The sequence below is a fragment of the Oncorhynchus masou genome, chromosome 13 (genome assembly GCF_036934945.1).
Source record: "Oncorhynchus masou masou isolate Uvic2021 chromosome 13, UVic_Omas_1.1, whole genome shotgun sequence".
In the NCBI taxonomy this organism is placed as follows: domain Eukaryota; kingdom Metazoa; phylum Chordata; class Actinopteri; order Salmoniformes; family Salmonidae; genus Oncorhynchus; species Oncorhynchus masou.
This window is the reverse complement of record NC_088224.1, coordinates 39,417,837-39,436,083: the sequence shown is the minus strand read 5'-3', so window position 1 is coordinate 39,436,083 and position 18,247 is coordinate 39,417,837. Positions and strand designations below refer to the sequence as shown.

Below are 18,247 nucleotides of genomic sequence, written 5' to 3'. Positions count from 1 at the left end.
TCTAATAATGTAATTGTTAGTTGCTATCAGATGTAATTGTTTGATCTCTGCTCGTTATATTTACCTCAACAACACTTTGGGGATTAGGTTTAACTCATATAATTTTTAAGCTAACGAGACAAGCGAGGCCCTGCAATTAGTGGACCAATTCCATTGAACATGATTAGGCCTACATGTATCCCATCGACGCAAACATCACGTTCCCAGCCTATTTACAAGAAGAAGATGTCCACGGTCCCTAAATAAAGTGTTAAAACGGTGCGTATACTCTCACAATAAGATCAGGGCGAAGAGCAAGGTCATCTCAATTTGACAGGTGACCACTTCGAGACAACTACTAGTCCAAATGTTGGTAAATATGCAACATTTTACAATATGAATTGCATTTACAATTAGGTATTTTGGTAGGGTGGGCCCTTTGGAAGAAAAAACGAAAAAATACGCACAAAAAAATACGCACAAAAAGAAATGACAATCACAGTAACAAAAGAAAAGTGACAGAAAGAATCCTTGCCATACACACAATTATTGGAATAGTTGTTATAGATTATTCCATTTAAAAAAATAGTAAACTAATGCAGCAATTATCTACATAATGGGTGCATGGTTTAGGCTTTTCGCTAGAAGGTGACTTTTACGCACGACCAATATAGTGTTTGTGAATGAGAGAAGGAATAATAAAAAGGTCCACGCACAAATAAACCCACCTGCATGTCCTCCAGTCCGTGATGTCCAATATGCATTCCAAGAGGACCGTCTCCTAGAGCTGCGGCACCCTCCCCGAGTCCGTGGAGAAGCCGGGGTACACCGGGGTACTCCCGACGGGGGTCGAGGCTTAAAGCCCGGTGTGACTGTGACAATAGCGCCCCCTCGTCCGACCGCGATCTCTGCGAGTGCCATGCCGCTTGCTGATGCTGATGGATGGAGTTGATGGAGTTGTAGGGGTCCGATAAGTGAGAGTATGCAGAGTCCTGGCTCTGGGAGTATGAGAGCGAAGACTGTGGGTATGGAGGGGGGAAGTACGGAGGTTGGAAATCAGAGGCCGGTGTGTGGCAAAGCGGGGGAGCCGAGGAGTAAGCTGCCTGGTTCAGCGAGGAGAGTTGGGACAGTCGCCCACTCGGCGAGGAGCCGGTCAGTCCGTCTGCGCGGTCCTGTGCGTAAATTAAAAAGTTGGTTAGGCTTGTAAATCCACACATGTTATATATTACATAGAAATGCGTCGATTTAAATGCACCAAATGTCAGGCCTATAATTCAAGTTTATATATTTATTTTTTTCGATTCAAATTATCTTTGCAAAACTATAAATAGTATCTTAAACTTTATCATAAGCACATTATAATTCGTTATTATTGTGTTAGGTGATTAACTGAACTGCAATGAAATTGAAATATAACACAAAAAGAAAAGGACGTTAGAAATACAATTTAAATCAGTTCGATAGCCTATATCGAACTGCACAAAACTTAGTCTAACATCTTGACCACAAAATAATACAGTGTATCCTAATATTCAACTATTTAATTCTAAAATGTCAAAATAACTCAAACGGAGGGTTTGATTTGCATGCAGACAGACAGCAGGTTCCCCTGGCATCGCTGCCTAGCAGTGTCAAAAAGGTCGTGGCCACTGGGAACCCCAACAGAACAAAGGACAGGTATCTAATGCGCTACAGCATTATGTTGCCCCAGGAAACACTCAATATGATAAAATATGTGCACACATTTATGACTACAAGAGCCTATGAAATATTTACAAAATGTTGCAAATATTTCCAAGTTAATAAATATAAAGCGATATAACCTAAACATAACTTCTTTAGCCATTTTGTCTGAACGAATTTGAGAGTCATCATGTAATAGTGTAATAACATACCATTATCAATGCAGTCATTTTGCAATATTCTCCAATTGTCATGTAGCCTACATTCCTCTCCATATGCATGCACTTCGTGGTTTTAAAAAAATCGATTTTTCTAAAGCTGGGTCACTCGGATCAATTTTGTTGTTGGAACATTGTCCATTTTTAGAAACGAGCAAAGGGGGGGTTTAAAAGCAAAAGCAAACGGTCATTTAAAATATATATACAATTCTAAATGTCAACATATAACTGATAGCAACTAGACTAATACAGGCTACCATCTGTATATGCCTTGTACACTTCACATGTTTAGCCGTTTCAACTTTCATTATGCTCACCACAGCAAAACGCAATGGGACTTTTCTCTCAAAGTGTCATCCTCGTTTAGTTGGCCCTCTTTAAATTAATATTTCTACGGACATTTTGATGCGGTCCGATTCTCCCTCCATCTGACATTCCGCATACAGCCGATCTATCCAGACAGCTGACAATGACAGTAGCGGCGCCGCTAGTGCGAAGTTAACGTCACGTATCTGTGCCCACTCAAATCAAGACAAAGTTGTAGAAATTGAAGATGACAAGACCATACAGGACCTAATCTGGGCTGCAGACTAGCGCGTAGTATTGAATGTACAGGGACTCACCATAGCGGAATATGTGTGGACTAACATCTCTTCTGGTTACCAAAAATTCACAGTCTAGGATATGGATGCCGTCAATGTCTTAGCTACGTCACCAAATAGTTATAATCCAAGCTACTTTCATCTGTCTACAAGATCCATGCAGGAAGTAGCTCAAGCTTCTTTTTTTCTTTCTTTTAGAAATGTCTCAACGTGTCAACCCTCAAGCACGTGCGGTTTAAGGATGCTTCTGCGACACGCTGTCAGAAAGTGTCCCAAATTTTCCCCATGCGCGCTACTTATAGGTTTCTGAACGCGCTCAACAGAATGAAGGGAGGGGTGGGGGGTCCAGTTCTCTTAAAGAGATATTCATTTAGACATTCATTCATTCTCCCACATTTATGTCTTTTTTAAAATTATTTACCTACCTTTCTTTTTAGACTAGACGGTTGTTAAATGTAGTTATTAAACTAGCCAAACATCCCCCATTTTATTTGCCTCCTGTTTAAAACGCCAAAAATGAGAGGTCTTGTCCCCAGACAATCTAAAAATAATTTTGGCACGCAATATGCATCAAATACCCTACTTGCTAGGCTATGAATCCATATCCAGCCTTCTTTTTTTAACTGCCTCGTAATCATACCATTACGCACGCTTTCCATCTGGTTCAACTTTTTGTTAGATGATACAGATAATTCAAAACAACTTTTAAAGTGTTCTTGAAATATATTTACAGAATTTTGAATAATTTAAGAGTGCTGTCTTCTACAATGAGTGAATGTTATTTATAGCATTTCATGCACCCAAATTGGAAACCTTACCATTTGCTAAATCGGTCCTCAAACTCATTAAAGCATCAAAGGAGTTCTAACACGAGTTCTTGACACTTTACACATACTATTTCAACAAAAGTGTATATTCATTGCAAGCAGCCCTACCAGTAAAAGCACGAGAGAAAACAATTTTCCAAATTCGTTTACCATTTTATAAACTTCAAGCATAGCCAAATAATGTTACCTGAAGACAGTAGGGCTCAGTCTTCGTTCGCGATTTCCAAAGCATGATGACGTTGTTGTAAAGGGCGGCTGGGTTGCAGAGATGGGAGTTAGGTTTGAGCAGGAGGTTATAGCGGATACCAGGAGGATGGATAGAGACGAGCTGAAGGTAGACTGAAGAGTGAGTTAGTTGGAGTAGCGAAGCACTAGTTTTGTATGAGTCACAGAGACAACAGACGGAAGTTTGGGGAGGGGTGTAAGGGCGGGAGGTGAGGGAAGTCAATAGGGCTGCTAAATTGGGGCTGAGAGAAGGTGAGAGTTTCATGCCAAAAGGAAACGTGTATAGATTATATTTACACAATCAGATTTACCAAGTCGAATCCATGAAGTTGTACGGCAATGTGCAATTATGCCATTAGGTATGACCATGACATTTTAAGCAAACTGTATAGTGACCAGATTTGAATTAATTACAGGCAAATACTTTTTCTCATTAAGTATTTTCGTAGATATAGCCATTCAAAATGAATTATTAGAAATGTACACTCAACTGGTGTCTTTCTTGCTACTATATCATTTGAAAACTTTTGTCCGGTATTTGTAGACCCTGCTTTTTTGTATCAATTACATTTATCGGAAATTAAACATCATCGTCATGCAGTGACATTCTCTTTTTGTAAGAAAGAAATTAAGAAAGTTAAATTCAGCTAACTGTAACTTGACATTTCGGAGAAAATAAGTCAAAACTAAATTCTTTCGGTTTTATGGATTGTGAATCTCATCTGACAAAAAAACAATTGTTACACTAATATATCAGTGTCAAAATAACTTCAATAAGTAAACCATGCATAATTCAGGGATTTACCATGACCCGAAGTTCCACACTGCAGTCAGAATGACATCTAGTGGTAGAAAAAGCAACATGCATGGAGACATGGAAAGATATTTGTTTACTTTAACTACAGTACCATAAACAGTACCAGTCAAAAGTTTGGACACAGCTACTCATTCCAGAGTTTTTCTTTATTTTTTACTATTTTCTACATTGTAGAAAAACTATGAAATGACACACAAGGAATCATGTAGTAACCAAATAAGTGTTAAACAAATCAAAACATATTTGATATTTGATATTCTTCAAAGTAGCCACCCTTTGCCTTGATGACAGCTTTGCACATTCTTGGCATTCTCTCAACCAGCTTCACCTGGAATGCTTTTCCAACAGTCTTGAAGGAGTTCCCACACATGCTGAGGACTTGTTGGCTGCTTTTCCTTCACTCCACAGTCCAACTCATCCCAAACCATCTCAATTGAGTTGAGGTCGGGTGATTGTGGAGGCTAGGTCATCTGATACAGCACTCCATCACACTCCTTCTTGGTCAAATAGCCCTTACTCAGCCTGGAGGTGTGTTGGGTCATTGTTCTGATGAAAAACAAATAATAGTGCCACTAAATCGCAAACCAGATGGGATGGCATATCGCTGCAGAATGCTGTGGTAGCCATGCTGGTTAAGTGTACCTTGAATTCTTTTTATTTTATTTATTTTATTTTTTATTACCCCCCTTTTTCTCCCCAATTTCGTAGTATCCAATTATTAGTAGTTACTATCTTGTCTTATTGCTACAACTCCCGTACGTGCTCGGGAGAGACAAAGGTCGAATGTCATGCGTCCTCCGAAACACAACCCAACCAAGCCGCACTGCTTCTTAACACAGCGCTCATCCAACCCGGAAGCCAGCCGCACCAATGTGTCAGAGGAAACACCATGCACCTGGCGATCTTGGTTAGCACGCACTGCGCCCGGCCCGCAAGTGTGCCTTGAATTCTAAATAAATCACAGTGTCACCAGCAAAGCACCCCCAAACCATCACACCTCCTCCATGCTTCACGGTGGGAACTACACATGCAGAGATCATCCGTTCAACTTCTCTGCGTCTCACAAAGACTCGGCGGTTGGAACCAGAAATCTCAAATTTGGACTCATCAGACCAAAGGACAGGTATCCACCGGTCTAATTTCCATTGCTCGTGTTTCTTGGCCCAAGCAAATCTCTTCTTATTATTGGTGTCCTTAAGTAGTGGTTTCTTTGCAGCAATTTGACCATGAAGGCCTGATTCACGCAGTCTCCTCTGAACAGTTGATGTTGAGATGTGTCTGTTGCTTGATCTCTATGAAGCATATATTTGGGCTGCAATTTCTGAGGCTGGTAACTCAAATGAACTTATCTTCTGCAGCAGAGGTAACTCTGGTTCTTCCATTCCTGTGGCGGTCCTCATGAGAGCTAGTTTCATCATAGCTCTTGAAGTTTTTGCAACTGCACTTGAAGAAACTTTTAAAGTTTATAACATTTTCCAGATTGACTGACCTTCATGTCTTTAAGTAATGATGGTCTGTTGTTTCGTTTTGCTTATTTGAGCTGTCCTTGCCATAATATGGAATTTGGTCTTCTGTATACCACCCCTACCTTGTCACAACACTACTGATTGGCTCAAACACATTAAGAAAGAAATAGATTCCACAAATTAACTTTTAACAAGGCAAACTTGTTAATTGAAATGCATTCCAGGTGACTACTTCATGAAGCTGGTTGTGAGAATGCCAAGTGTGCAAAGCTGTCATCAAGGCAAAGGGTGGCTACTTTGAAGAATCTAAAATATATTTAGATTTGTTTAACACTTTTTGGTTACTACATGATTCCATGTGTAAATTTCATAGTTTTGATGTCTTCAATATTATTCTACAATGTAGAAAATAGTGAAAATAAAGAAAAACACTTGAATGAGTAGGTGTCCAAACTTTTGACTGGAACTGTATACTGAACAAAAATATAATATAACAAAAATGTCCATGTAAAGTGTTGGTCATATGTTTCATGAGCTGAAATAAAAGATCCCAGAAATGTTCCATGTGCATAAAAAGCTTATTTCTCTCAAATTGTGCAGTTGTGTAAAGTACTTACATAAAAATACTTTAAAGAACTACTTAAGTATTTTTTGAGGGTATCTGTACTTTACTTTACTATGTATATTATTGCCGACTTTAACTTGTACTTGAGTTTGAGTTAATTTTATTTTTACAGGGACAGTGCACATTAATCAACGTTTCAATAAAAGTGCCGGTTTTAGCCAGCCGGCTAATTTTTAAACGCAGTCCCTGGGCAGGTTATTAAAAACAATTACAATATATACAATCATTGAGCAGTGAGCACACACAGAGCAACATAGGACAAGCAAGACATAGCATACAGACAGAGCAACATAGGACAAGCAAGACATAGCATACAGACAGAGCAACATAGGACAAGCAAGACATAGCATACAGACAGAGCAACATATAACAAAAAGCAGCAAGACAAAATTCATAAAAGCAACAAAGTGTTTCCACACCTCACAAGCTACAGACAACAGACAGCATGGAAAGCGGCAACACACAGCTAGGGATTATGTTCACAAATCTGATTGACCTTTAGCCACGTCTTCATGCATTTTGTGAAAGTGTGATATGTGGTGCAGTTATGTGTGTCTGGTGGCAGTGTATTCCAGACATGGGAAGCTCTCACAGAGAAAGCGGATTTACTAAAGGTGCTTTTCCTTAAGGGAACTATACAGTCACCTCTCATGGCAGACCTTGTGCATCTGCTGCCATACGTTTGGGTTTTCTGTTTAACAAAAATACTGAGTGGGGGGGGGGGAGCCAGGCCATTTAGGATCTTGAATACAAGACATGCGTTGGTGTATTGCACAAGATTTTCCCAACTCAGGAGCTCATGCTTTCTGAGGATGTAACAGTGATGATGGCTATTGGGCTTCAAGCACTTTGAGAGCCTGTTTGTAGACAGACTGAATCGGTTTTAATGTTGTACAGCAAGCTTGGGCCCAACTAGTCAAGCAGTATGTTAAGTAGGGGAGTATCATAGATTTGAAGTACAGTTTTGCTACCTCTGTAGTCAAACAATTTCGTATAAATCGGAAATTAGCTAGGTTGAATTTGGTTATCTGAATTACCTTTTTTACATCAAATATGATGCCAAGGTACTTCAAATCAGATACCACCTGAAGCTTCTCTCCTGACACGTAGACATCTGGCTCAGTAGCATCTGTTGCCCTCTTTGTGAACAACATGCAAACATTTTTTTCACATTGAGATGCAAACACGAGTCACTGAGCCACTTTGTAACCTGGACCATTACAGTAGTGAGTTCTTGTGCAGCGTGTTGTTTGCTCTTTGCGTGCACATATATCATTGTATCATCTGCATACATTTGAACTTCAGACCCAGTACAGACAGAGGGCAGATCATTAATGTAAAGGCTGAACAGGAGGGGTCCCAGTATTGACCCTTGTGGCACGCTCACATCATAGCTAAGAGTGGGCGACAGCTCATTGCTCACTCTGACACACTGAGTTCTGCCTTCAAGGTATGATTTCATCCATCTCAAGGCATCAGGGGAAAAGTTGAACTTGGTTCATTTTATGATGAGAATCTCATGGTTAACAGTATCAAAAGCCTTCCTTAGGTCAGAAACACAACCCCAACAAAATCCCCTTTGTCCATCTTGGACATCACATTTTCCAGAAGAAAGCAGTTGGCCGTTTCTGTTGAGTGTTTCGCTCTGATGCCAAACTGCATGGAGTGTAATGTGAAGGGGCTGTTGTTGAGGTGGGCAATCAGTTGTCCTGTTAGGTACAGGTAGTATACTAATGGGCCTGTAGTTACTCACGTCAGCAGGGTCGCTTGATTTAAAGATGGCCGTTATTGTGGCCGACTTCCATACCCTTGGAAACACCCTGAGACCAATAGATGTGTTGGTGACCTTAGTAATGGGGCCAATGAGTGACTCTTTGTAGTTTTTAAGAAAGGTAGTGTCCAGCCCAAACACATCTTTGGCTTTAGAGTTCTTTAGTGAGCTAATCACTTTACTACATTCCGAAAGAAAATAATGTACTTTTTACTCCATACATTTTCCCTGACACCCAAAAGGACTAGTTGCATTTTGACAGGAAAATGCCCAAATTTTAACACTTATCATGAGAAAATCCCCGGTCATCCCAACTGCCTCTGATCTGGCGGACTCACTAAACACAAATGCTTAATTTGTCAATTATGTCTGAGTGTTGGAGTGTGCCCCTACCAATCCACCTGGTTTGCTTAAAATAAGGAATTTGAAATGGTTTATACTTTTAGTTTTGATACTTAAGTACATTTTAGCAATTCCATTTACTTTTAATAGTTAAGTATATTTAAAACCAAATAAATTTAGACTTTTACTCAAGTAGTATTTTACTGGGTGACTTTCACTTGAATCATTTTCTATTAGTAACCTGTAACATACGATCTGGCTCTGATGCCATGGGGCCAGAACCGGCTGACAACCCAGTATGCACTTGAAAGGAGAGAGGTTAATGGAAGAGGAGCTAGTTTTGGGACATCTCTGCTCAGGGGATGAACGCCGCCCACTCCCCTGGCCGGTACTGGCAATATAACCGCAGAAACCTACCCACATCCTGGTTGACTCTCTCTACCTGCCCATTACTCTCGTGGGTGAAAACCTGAGGTGAGGCTGACCGAGAACCCCAGGCGTTCCATGAACGCTCTCCAGACCCTGGACGTCTGGAGACCTCGATCAGAGGCTGGGGACCTCGATCTGAGACTATGTCCTCAGGCACCCCGTAGTGCAGGAAGACATGAGTGAACAGGGCCTCCGCAGTCTATAGGGCTGTAGGGAGACCGGGCAAAGGGAGGAGACGGCAGGACTTAGAAAACCGATCCACAACGACCAGGATCGTGGTGTTGCCCTGTGAGGGAGGAAGATCCGTCAGGAAGTCCACCGACAGGCACGACCACAGCCGTTGTAGAACAGGTAGGGGTTGTAATTTACCTCTGGGCAGGTGCCTGGGAGCCTTGCACTGGGCGCACACCGAGCAGGAGGGGGGAGGGGGGTGGCATATGTTTCCATAGCCACCGTCTCCTCCTGTGACAGGGGATACACGTGACTCCTGGGAAGTGCTGCGTCTAACAGGAGATTTATCGCACAGTCCCCCCGTCGATGAGGTGGTAATTTAGTTGCCCTCTTCTTACAGAAGTCGAGAGCCAAATCTGCCTATTCTGAGGGGATGCGCACGGTGGAGACCTGGTCTGGACTCTCCACCGTAGTCGCACCGATGGAAACCCCCACACACCTCCCTAAGCACTCTTTTGACCACCCCTTGAGGGCCCTCTGTTGCCACAAAATAGTGGGGTCATGACAGGCCAACCAGGGTAAGCCCAGCACCACGGGAAACACAGGAGAATCAATAAGGAAGAGACTGATTCTCTCCTCATGACCCTCCTGCGTAACCATGTCAAGTGGAGCGGTGGCCCCCCTAATCAGTCCTGACCCTAGTGGTAAACTATCTAGGGCGTTCACAGGGAACAATCTAAATGGACCAAAAAGAGACAATAGAAAAAACTGTTAAATGGCAATGTGAGAAAATTATGGTAACTAGTCTGGCCCTAATTCAGGTTAATTTTTTTTCTTTTCAGACCCCCCTCCACACATCGGCTGTGCTGGCTCACAGAAAGAGTGAGTCATTGTCATTTTGGTCAAGGCTCTCTATGGCAGGTTCAGCAACTGAAGGGGGCTGACTTAAATGAGTAAGCAGCTGATGTGCCAAAAAGCTACAAAACATTATCAGGCAGCTGGTGCTCATAGCAAGCCTCACCAGACAGCCTCAGTCCATATCGAATGTACAGGAGGGAATTAAGGGTCTGCAAGGACATCTGATTTCTAAGTTTGCTTTTTACCACACTCATCTGGCTGAATACTCTCTCGACTTCAGCATTCAAAGTAATATACACAACTGAAATATTTTATTAATGTAATATGAATAAATTATGGTTAATAAGTGATAAGCAGTAATAGGCAGTCACTACCATCATGGGACATTTATGAACCATTTTATTGTGTTACAGCATTCAACCAAATTAATCGAAACCCAAGATAATTTTATAATAATCGAACCAAAATCAAACCGACCTCAAAAAGCAATAATCGCTCAGCACTAACAATGACATATATTTCTCACTCGTTTGACCACTTGGAGAGTTTAAAAATGCTCTCAAACAATTTAACCTGGCTATCTAGTCTAGAGCCTCCAATGTATGTGCAGCAGACAACGTTTGACGTCCGTACTTTTAAAGGAGGCTAACATTACCGTTACCCTATTCCTTAAGGTTCAAGGAACTTATATCATTTCAGAGGTAGACTGGCTCTGGCTGCCAAAACAGCCAAATACTCCATCTAAAAGTTAACTGATTCTCAATTGCGATATGGTTCTAGAAACATAAAGCACTTTACTTTCAGAACACATCAAAATAATTTCACAAATGCAAAAGACACACTTACTGTACACCAGTAGTGGTGCCAGCTGCTGTTTACGATGAGGGAGGACACAACTTTTATTTTTCATGAGCATGCCTTTTTTTATTACAGCATATTGGATGACTGTCATTCATATTCCTTTCACCCAGATCAATGTAACATCGATAGGTTTAGGCTACCTCATGATATTCAAATTTTACCTGCACCCATTATGAGTTTGCTACAAATGAATTAAAGTTTACAATGTAGGTGCACAGGTTAAGAGAAACATTTGAGTAATCAAGGTGACAGACAGTGACAAATTCAATACCACCTTGCACACTCTTGCCTGTATCTAGCTGATCTAGGGTGTAATCATTAATCCAACAGTTGTAAACGAGTTTTTATTGGACAATTTCAGGTATGTTTATCCCCGTTTTGTTCCATTTGCTTCCGTTTAAGAAATGTTTTCAACAGAATGGGTGGAATGAACACACGCAAACACAGTTCACTTTCATAGCAGCCACATACAAACAGCATGATCACTTTGCTCATTGTATTATTCCTTCTTACATATGCGCTCTCCTTCTCTCACCTTTTCCCTTCTGCTTGTGGACTTAAGTACAGAACACATCAGCTGTCTGTGATCAGACAGAAAAAACACTTCTTGCACTTCTTCATTTTTTAAATAAATAAATTTGTTCAAAACTGTTCATCTAGTGTCTCTCTTTCTTTGAGTCAACTACTCATCACATTTTATGCACTGCAGTGCTAGATGAGCCTCTTAATTTTTTTTAATAGTCAATGTACCCAGAGAAGGATGGAAACTAGCTGTCCTCCAGGTTCACCATGGTACTACCCTACCAAGTGCTGCTGAGGCTTCTGTTTCATTGCAAAACAGTGTGATTTAATCAATTATTTGGTGATGTGAATATATTTAGGTTATCTTTATCTAAATATATATATATATATTAAGTTTCACTATTTTTACACTGCTGCACACTGTTTTAACCAACTTTGTCGCAGTTGCAGCCAACAATATTTTTCACAACAGGTTTCTGGTGGCTTTCTCCCTTTACACAGGTGTTAGGCGCATACACAGGTGTTAGGCGCATGCTAGATAGCTAATTAGCATAGGTGGTCTCTCTGTCTTCCATTAAAATACAGGCTGTAACAGGGATATATGGCCGTGTGGGAACACTAAACCTAAAAATGTGTGTATCAATTTAACGTTGTCTTTTGAAAATTATTTCTGACTGATATGAAAGATGAGGTCCTTATGCTTCCCAAACCGTACCGTAAGCGATGAGTGGTAATGTTCAGCGGAGCGTTGGGGCTCTTCCCCTGCTCCATACAGAACACGCATTTCATCACTTTAGTGTAATGGAAATGGAACTGAGAGTCATTCATGGTCAAGGGGCTAAGCTAACTCATATTGTTTACGTTCCGCGTACATATATTTTAACATTTTATTTGGCATACATTAAACAGTACTGTGATAAAATAATACATGGAAATAGTGCAAGTAGCTACAAATATTCTCACATTTAGGCTAGCTGCACTCTTTAGTTATTCATTCAACTTTCCGCACTGCACATGAGAATGAGATCGACCGTAGTCAGCTGTCAAAACATGATGGTTACAACAACCAATCAACATTATGGTTAAAACAACCAATCAACATGATAAAAATATAATAATCGGTCAATCATGATTAGCTTCTTTGACATGTAAGGTCGACATTTTGGTTGGTGTTCCGTTCGGGGGACGTTTATATTTTTGTATTGGCAAAGCGAAATTGCACATTATTTCCAATTTTAATATCCTTTGATAATATTGTGTTTTGTCATGGTAAAAATATATTACTCCAATCGTTTGCAATTACATGGCTGGGCGAGACGGAAATTATTGGATTAATCCTGTTCAGGTTTATTTCCGAGTGAAGGCGCAACCGCTGCAAACAAGACCTCTGAGAAGCCAGCAAGAATAAGCAAGACCTAGCAAGGCCGTGACTTCGGCGATTTTCCTTGAAAATAAAAGTCCCGCAATGAAGATGGTAATAAATTATACAAATGGTCGAAATTCATAACATTTATTTTGGAAATGTTAGCAGAATTTTGTTTTACAATATCAAAAAACGAAAAAAAGTTAATAGGTTTGATAGCACAAATCTTATTATAACAATAGCAATATTGTTAACACCATTAAAAGTAATGATTACTAGATAGTTATTATTGTAACATCAGCAAAACAAATAACAAAACATTATTTATAATGCTAGTGTTAATAATAATATATTAGGCCTATAGGCCGCTAAGGTCATTAACAACATTCAATAATAATAATAATAGGCTAATAAATTAATATTATAATAACATTTAGAAAACATTTAAATCCCATTGTTATTTAGCACATTCCTATTGCACGATGTTCAGTATGTTTAAAAAAAAAAGTGGACATGCATATTGCACCGTACATAATAGCCTATATGTTGAGTCGTAGTAAAATTGGGGTCAATTCCACTCAGGAGCACTTTTAGTTTCCTAATCCAGAGTTTACACTCCAATTAGCGTCGCTGCTCATTTTGCGCCCCTTAAAGATTGGCCAATCAGTTTAAGAACAGAACGTTTTTTTCATATTGGACAGACATATTGCACTGTTCCGTGCCTGAACATTGTGTCGCCACCTTACACCCCGCTACCATCTAGAAGGCAGAGAGAGTACAGGTATATCAAAGCTGGGACCGAGAGACTGAAAAGCCTCTCTCTTCAGGCCATCAGACTGTTAAATAATCACCACTAGTCGACCTCTGCCCAGTATCCTGCCCTGAACTTGAGTCACTGCTACCACACGGCCCTATGTAGATAGTCATTGAACACTGGTCACTTTGATCATGTTTACACACTCTTTTATCCACTTCATATGGGCTCCCGAATGGCACAGTGGTCTAAGGTACTGCATTTCAGTGCCAAGAGGTGTCACTACAGTCCCTGGTTCGAATCCTATCTTTATCACATCTGGATGTGATTGGACGTCCCATAGGGCGTTTCACAATTGGCCTCGTGTCCAGGTTTGGCCGGGGTAGGCCGTCATTGTAAACAAGAATTTCTTCTTAACTGACTTGCCTAGTTAAATAAATATTAAATTCAATTTTAAATATATATATGTGTTTATAAAACTAAAATATGAACAAACATGCATCAATTTCAACAATTTTACTGAGTTACAGTTAACGAAATCAGCCAATTGAAATACATTCATTAGGCCATAATCTATGATTTTCACATAACTGGGCAGGGGCGCAAACATGGGTGGGCCTGGGAGGGCATAGGCCCACCCAACTGGGAGCCAAGCTTGTTTACTGCCTGGCTGACTTGCTTAAACAAATGTGGTTTCTACTGACAATTAAGATGTACAAGCTATGGCATAAGGGGACGACAAGTGGATAAGAGGCAATCCATAATTTCAATTAAGACATTAATGAGCGAGCTCGGACGGATGTAGTAAATATAACTATTTGTTCAGCACTTTTGAAATGTACAGCGACAGAATTCAGATAATGGGCCGTTCTTACAGTGTTCTTCCTGTACACCAAGTCAGAACCGTATGATAAATAAATCAAATCATATTTTATTAGTCACATGCTGCGACTACAGTGAACTTACAGTGAATTTACGAGCCCCTAACCAACAATGAAGTTATAAAAAATATGGATAAGAATAAGAGATAAAAGTAACAAGTAATTAAAGAGCAGCAGTAAAATAACAATATCGAGACAATATACAGGGAGGCACCTATACAGACTCAATGTGCAGGGGCACCGGTTAGTTGAGCTAGTATGTACATGTAGGTAGAGTTATTAAAGTGACTATGCATAGATGACAACAGAGTAGCAGTGGTGTAAAGAGGGGGTGACAGGTGGGGGGCACTCCTGATGTTCAGGAGTCTTATTGGTTGGGGGTAGAAGCTGTATAGAAGCCTCTTGGACCTAGACATGGCGCTCCGGTTCCGTTTTCCGTGCGGTAGCAGAGAGAACAGTCAGTGAATAGGGTGGCTGAAGTCATTGACAATTTTTAGGGCTTTCCTCTGACACCACCTGGTATAGAGTTCCTGGATGGCAGGAAGCTTGGCCGTTCACACTAACCTCTGTAGTGCCATGCGGTCGGAGGCCGAGCAGTTGACATACCAGGCAGTGATGCAACCAGTCAGGATGCTCTCAATGGTGCAGCTGTAGAGCCTTTTGAGGATCTGAGGACCCATGCCAAATCTTTTCAGTCTCATGAGGAGGAATAGGTTTTGTCGTGCCCTCTTCACAACTGTCTTGGTGTGCTTGGACCATAATAGTTTGTTGGTGATGTGGACACCAAGGAACTTGAAGCTCTCAACCTGCTCCACAGGAGGGGACTGAGCACCTCATGGCTACAGACGTGAGTGCTATGGGTCAGTAGTTCTTTAGGCAGGTTACCTTAGTGTTTTTGAACACAGGGACTGTGGTGGTCTGCTTAAAACATGTTGGTATTACAGACTCGGACAGAGAGAAGTTGAAAATGTCAGTGAAGACACTTGCCAGTTAGTCAGCTCATGCTCGCACTACACGTCCTGTTTAAATGTTGACCTGTTTAAAGTTCTTACTCACATCGGCTGCGGAGAGCGTGATCACACAGTCCTCCGGGAACAGCTGGTGCTCTCATACGTGTTTCAGTGTTATTTGCCTCGAAGCGAGCATAGAAGTAGTTTAGCTCGTCTGGTAGGCTCGTGTCACTGGGCAGCTCTCGGCTGTGATTCCCTTTGTAGTCTGTAATGGTTTGCAAGCCCTGCCACACCCGACGAGCGTCAGAGCCGGTGTAGTACGATTCAATCTTTGTCTTGTATTGATGCTTTGCCTGTTTGATGGTTCATCGGAGGGCGTAGTGGGATTTCTTATAAGCTTCCGGGTTAGAGTCCCGCTCCATGAAAGTGTCAGCTCTAGCCTTTAGCTCAGTGTGGATGTTGCCTGTAATCCATGGCTTCTGGTTGGGGTATGTACGCATTGTCACTGGAATCCTGGAACATATTCCAGTCTGTGCTAGCAAAACAGTCCTGTAGCTTAGCATCTGCTTCCTCTGACCACTTTTTTATTGATCTAGTCGCTGGGCCTTCCTGCTTTAATTTTTTGCTTGTAAGCAGGAATCAGGAGGATGGAATTATGGTCAGATTTGCCAAATGGAGGGCGAGAGAGAGGTTTGTATGCGTCTCCGTGTGTGGAGTATAGGTGGTCCAGAGTTCTTTTCCCTCTGGTTACACATTTAACATGCTGATAGAAATTTGTTAAAACGGATTTAAGTTTCCCTGCATTAAAGTCCCCGGCTACTAGGAGTGCCGCCTCTGGGTGAGCATTTTCTTGTTTGCTTATGGCGGAATACAGCTCACTCAATGCTATCTTAGTGCCAGTCTCTGACTTTGGTGGTATGTAAACAGCTACAAAGGACACAGATGAAAACTCTCTTGGTAGGTAGTGTGGTCTACAGCTTATCAAGAGATACTCTACCTCAGGCGAGCAATAGCTCGAGACGTCCTTAGATATTGTGCACCAGCTTATATGCCCCCTCATAAAGGGGTGCATATAAGCAGACAATGAAAACTCTTACAATATTCAATGATTACATTTCTCTAAAACAGGTTATAGGCTACATGTGCACCACCAAGTCAGAACAGTGGGCAAAATTAAGAGGTGAAAATAGACCAAATTATTAGGGGGAGGCACATGGGATATTGACAGCTTATTACACAATATACACTTAGTATTACTTTCTTAGCTACAGTATACATATCTCCCTGGCATATTACATAATTTATGCAGCAGCATACAAGACATTTTTGGACTCACCTTGTTGTGCTGTGCTCACTTGAACAGCAAGGTGGCGCGGCAGTCCTTCGTGGGCAAATTTTGTCATCAAAGTCTGGCATTTTCTGGATTTATGGTGCTTTCAAAACAACTGGGAACTCAGGCAGAAAAAAAAGGTTGAATCATGATGATGTCAGTGATCTTCAGGTCAAACTCTAGAAAGAGGCCCGAGTTCCCGATTTACAATTCCGAGTTGGATGAAAGTGCAAAACATATTTTCCCAGTCATAGCTAAAGTCAGATTTTGCAGTTCCGAGGTGTTGTTTTAAGCATGGCACAAATCATGCTTCATTGACAACATGACGAATGTTGAATGTTTATAATTTTAAACTAGGAAAAGAAACCCTTAATCTTAGACTTGGGACCACACAGCCACTCCACTGTATAGCAGGCTATTGATTGCAATGCTTGCAGTTAGCCACTGTTGAATTAGCCATTTCCAACTTGTTGTGTAATGTTTATGTCCAATTGACGATGAGCACCGATACGTTTTATTTATAATTTCCCTTCATTATTTCTCTTCACATGACAAGGATTAAAAAAGGATTTGCCAGTAGATTGTCGACTTGATTCATTATGATGACTGCTAGCTAAGATTTTGAAGGTATGATGCTGACATGATCAGTCCAATCAAAGCTACAGTAGGTATAACGTGATTTGACATAATTTTATCTGTGGCCAATGACCTTGAGCCTTCTTGGATGTGCACTTCTAATGTAACTCTATGGCAGCACCCAAGGGGCTTGAGCTTTCAAGATCTACCCTTAGGCTTGGTGGTGTCGTAGTGTCCCCATGAGTGACAGAACACTGAGCCAATTACGGCACAACGATCTGTATTCTCTGCTGGCTTGCCCAACCATCACAGAAAGCACTGAGCTAGGATGAAACACCTGCATTTTGGAGCTGCCTTACTCAAGAAAACAAAAAAGAGACCACGTTTGTATGCGGCTTTATTAACTAAATTATATATATATATTTTTTTACAATGTTTGGAAACTGATATGTGACACGTATTAATGCCAAAATAACATGCAAAACAGGCAAGCCCTCACCAAAAAAAATTGAAATAATGTGGGGCTCAAAAATTGATTGGTCGCCACTGTACATATTCCAGACTCTGAGATTGCTCGTTGTAATATTTTTACATTTCTTTATTCCTTTCTTTATATTTTGGGGGATTTGTGTGTATTGCTTTGTATTGTTTGGTAGCCTATTACTCTACTGTTGGAGATAGGAACATAAGCATTTCGCTACACCCAAAATAACATCTGCAAAGTATGTGTACACGATCAATAACATTTGATTTGATTTGATATAGCACTCCACAGGAAATCTCTTGATTGTTTGTCCAGAAAACCAGGTTCCAGTATACTCACTAGAATATATAACAGGTGAGTTTGAACAAACACCTGCGTCATAGGATGCATTGCATACCAAAATAGCTTAGAATGTAAAAGCCAAATATCTTACTATCTAAATTCTGGTGGGAGGCACCTATACAGACAGCAAGTACATATTTTCAAAAAAGCATAATTTATTCAGAACAAATT

General features: G+C 40.8%; 1 protein-coding gene across 2 annotated transcripts in view; it reads right to left on the bottom strand.

Moving 5' to 3' along the window:
• The window catches only part of LOC135551434 (transcription factor AP-2-epsilon), a 10,499-nt gene extending 6,873 nt beyond the window's left edge, over positions 1 to 3,626 (bottom strand). The window contains exons 1-2 of one of the 2 annotated variants that reach the window (XM_064982651.1): positions 3,497 to 3,626; positions 708 to 1,151 (exon numbers count right to left, since the gene is read on the bottom strand). In XM_064982651.1, the coding sequence (XP_064838723.1) occupies positions 708 to 1,151; positions 3,497 to 3,541 (489 nt within the window). In that variant the 5' untranslated portion in view covers positions 3,542 to 3,626. Of the gene's footprint in view, positions 1 to 707; positions 1,152 to 2,503; positions 2,733 to 3,496 lie in introns of those variants that run through there. The other variant, XM_064982652.1, reaches the window with a different exon arrangement.
• Positions 3,627 to 18,247: the final 14,621 nt, after the last annotated feature.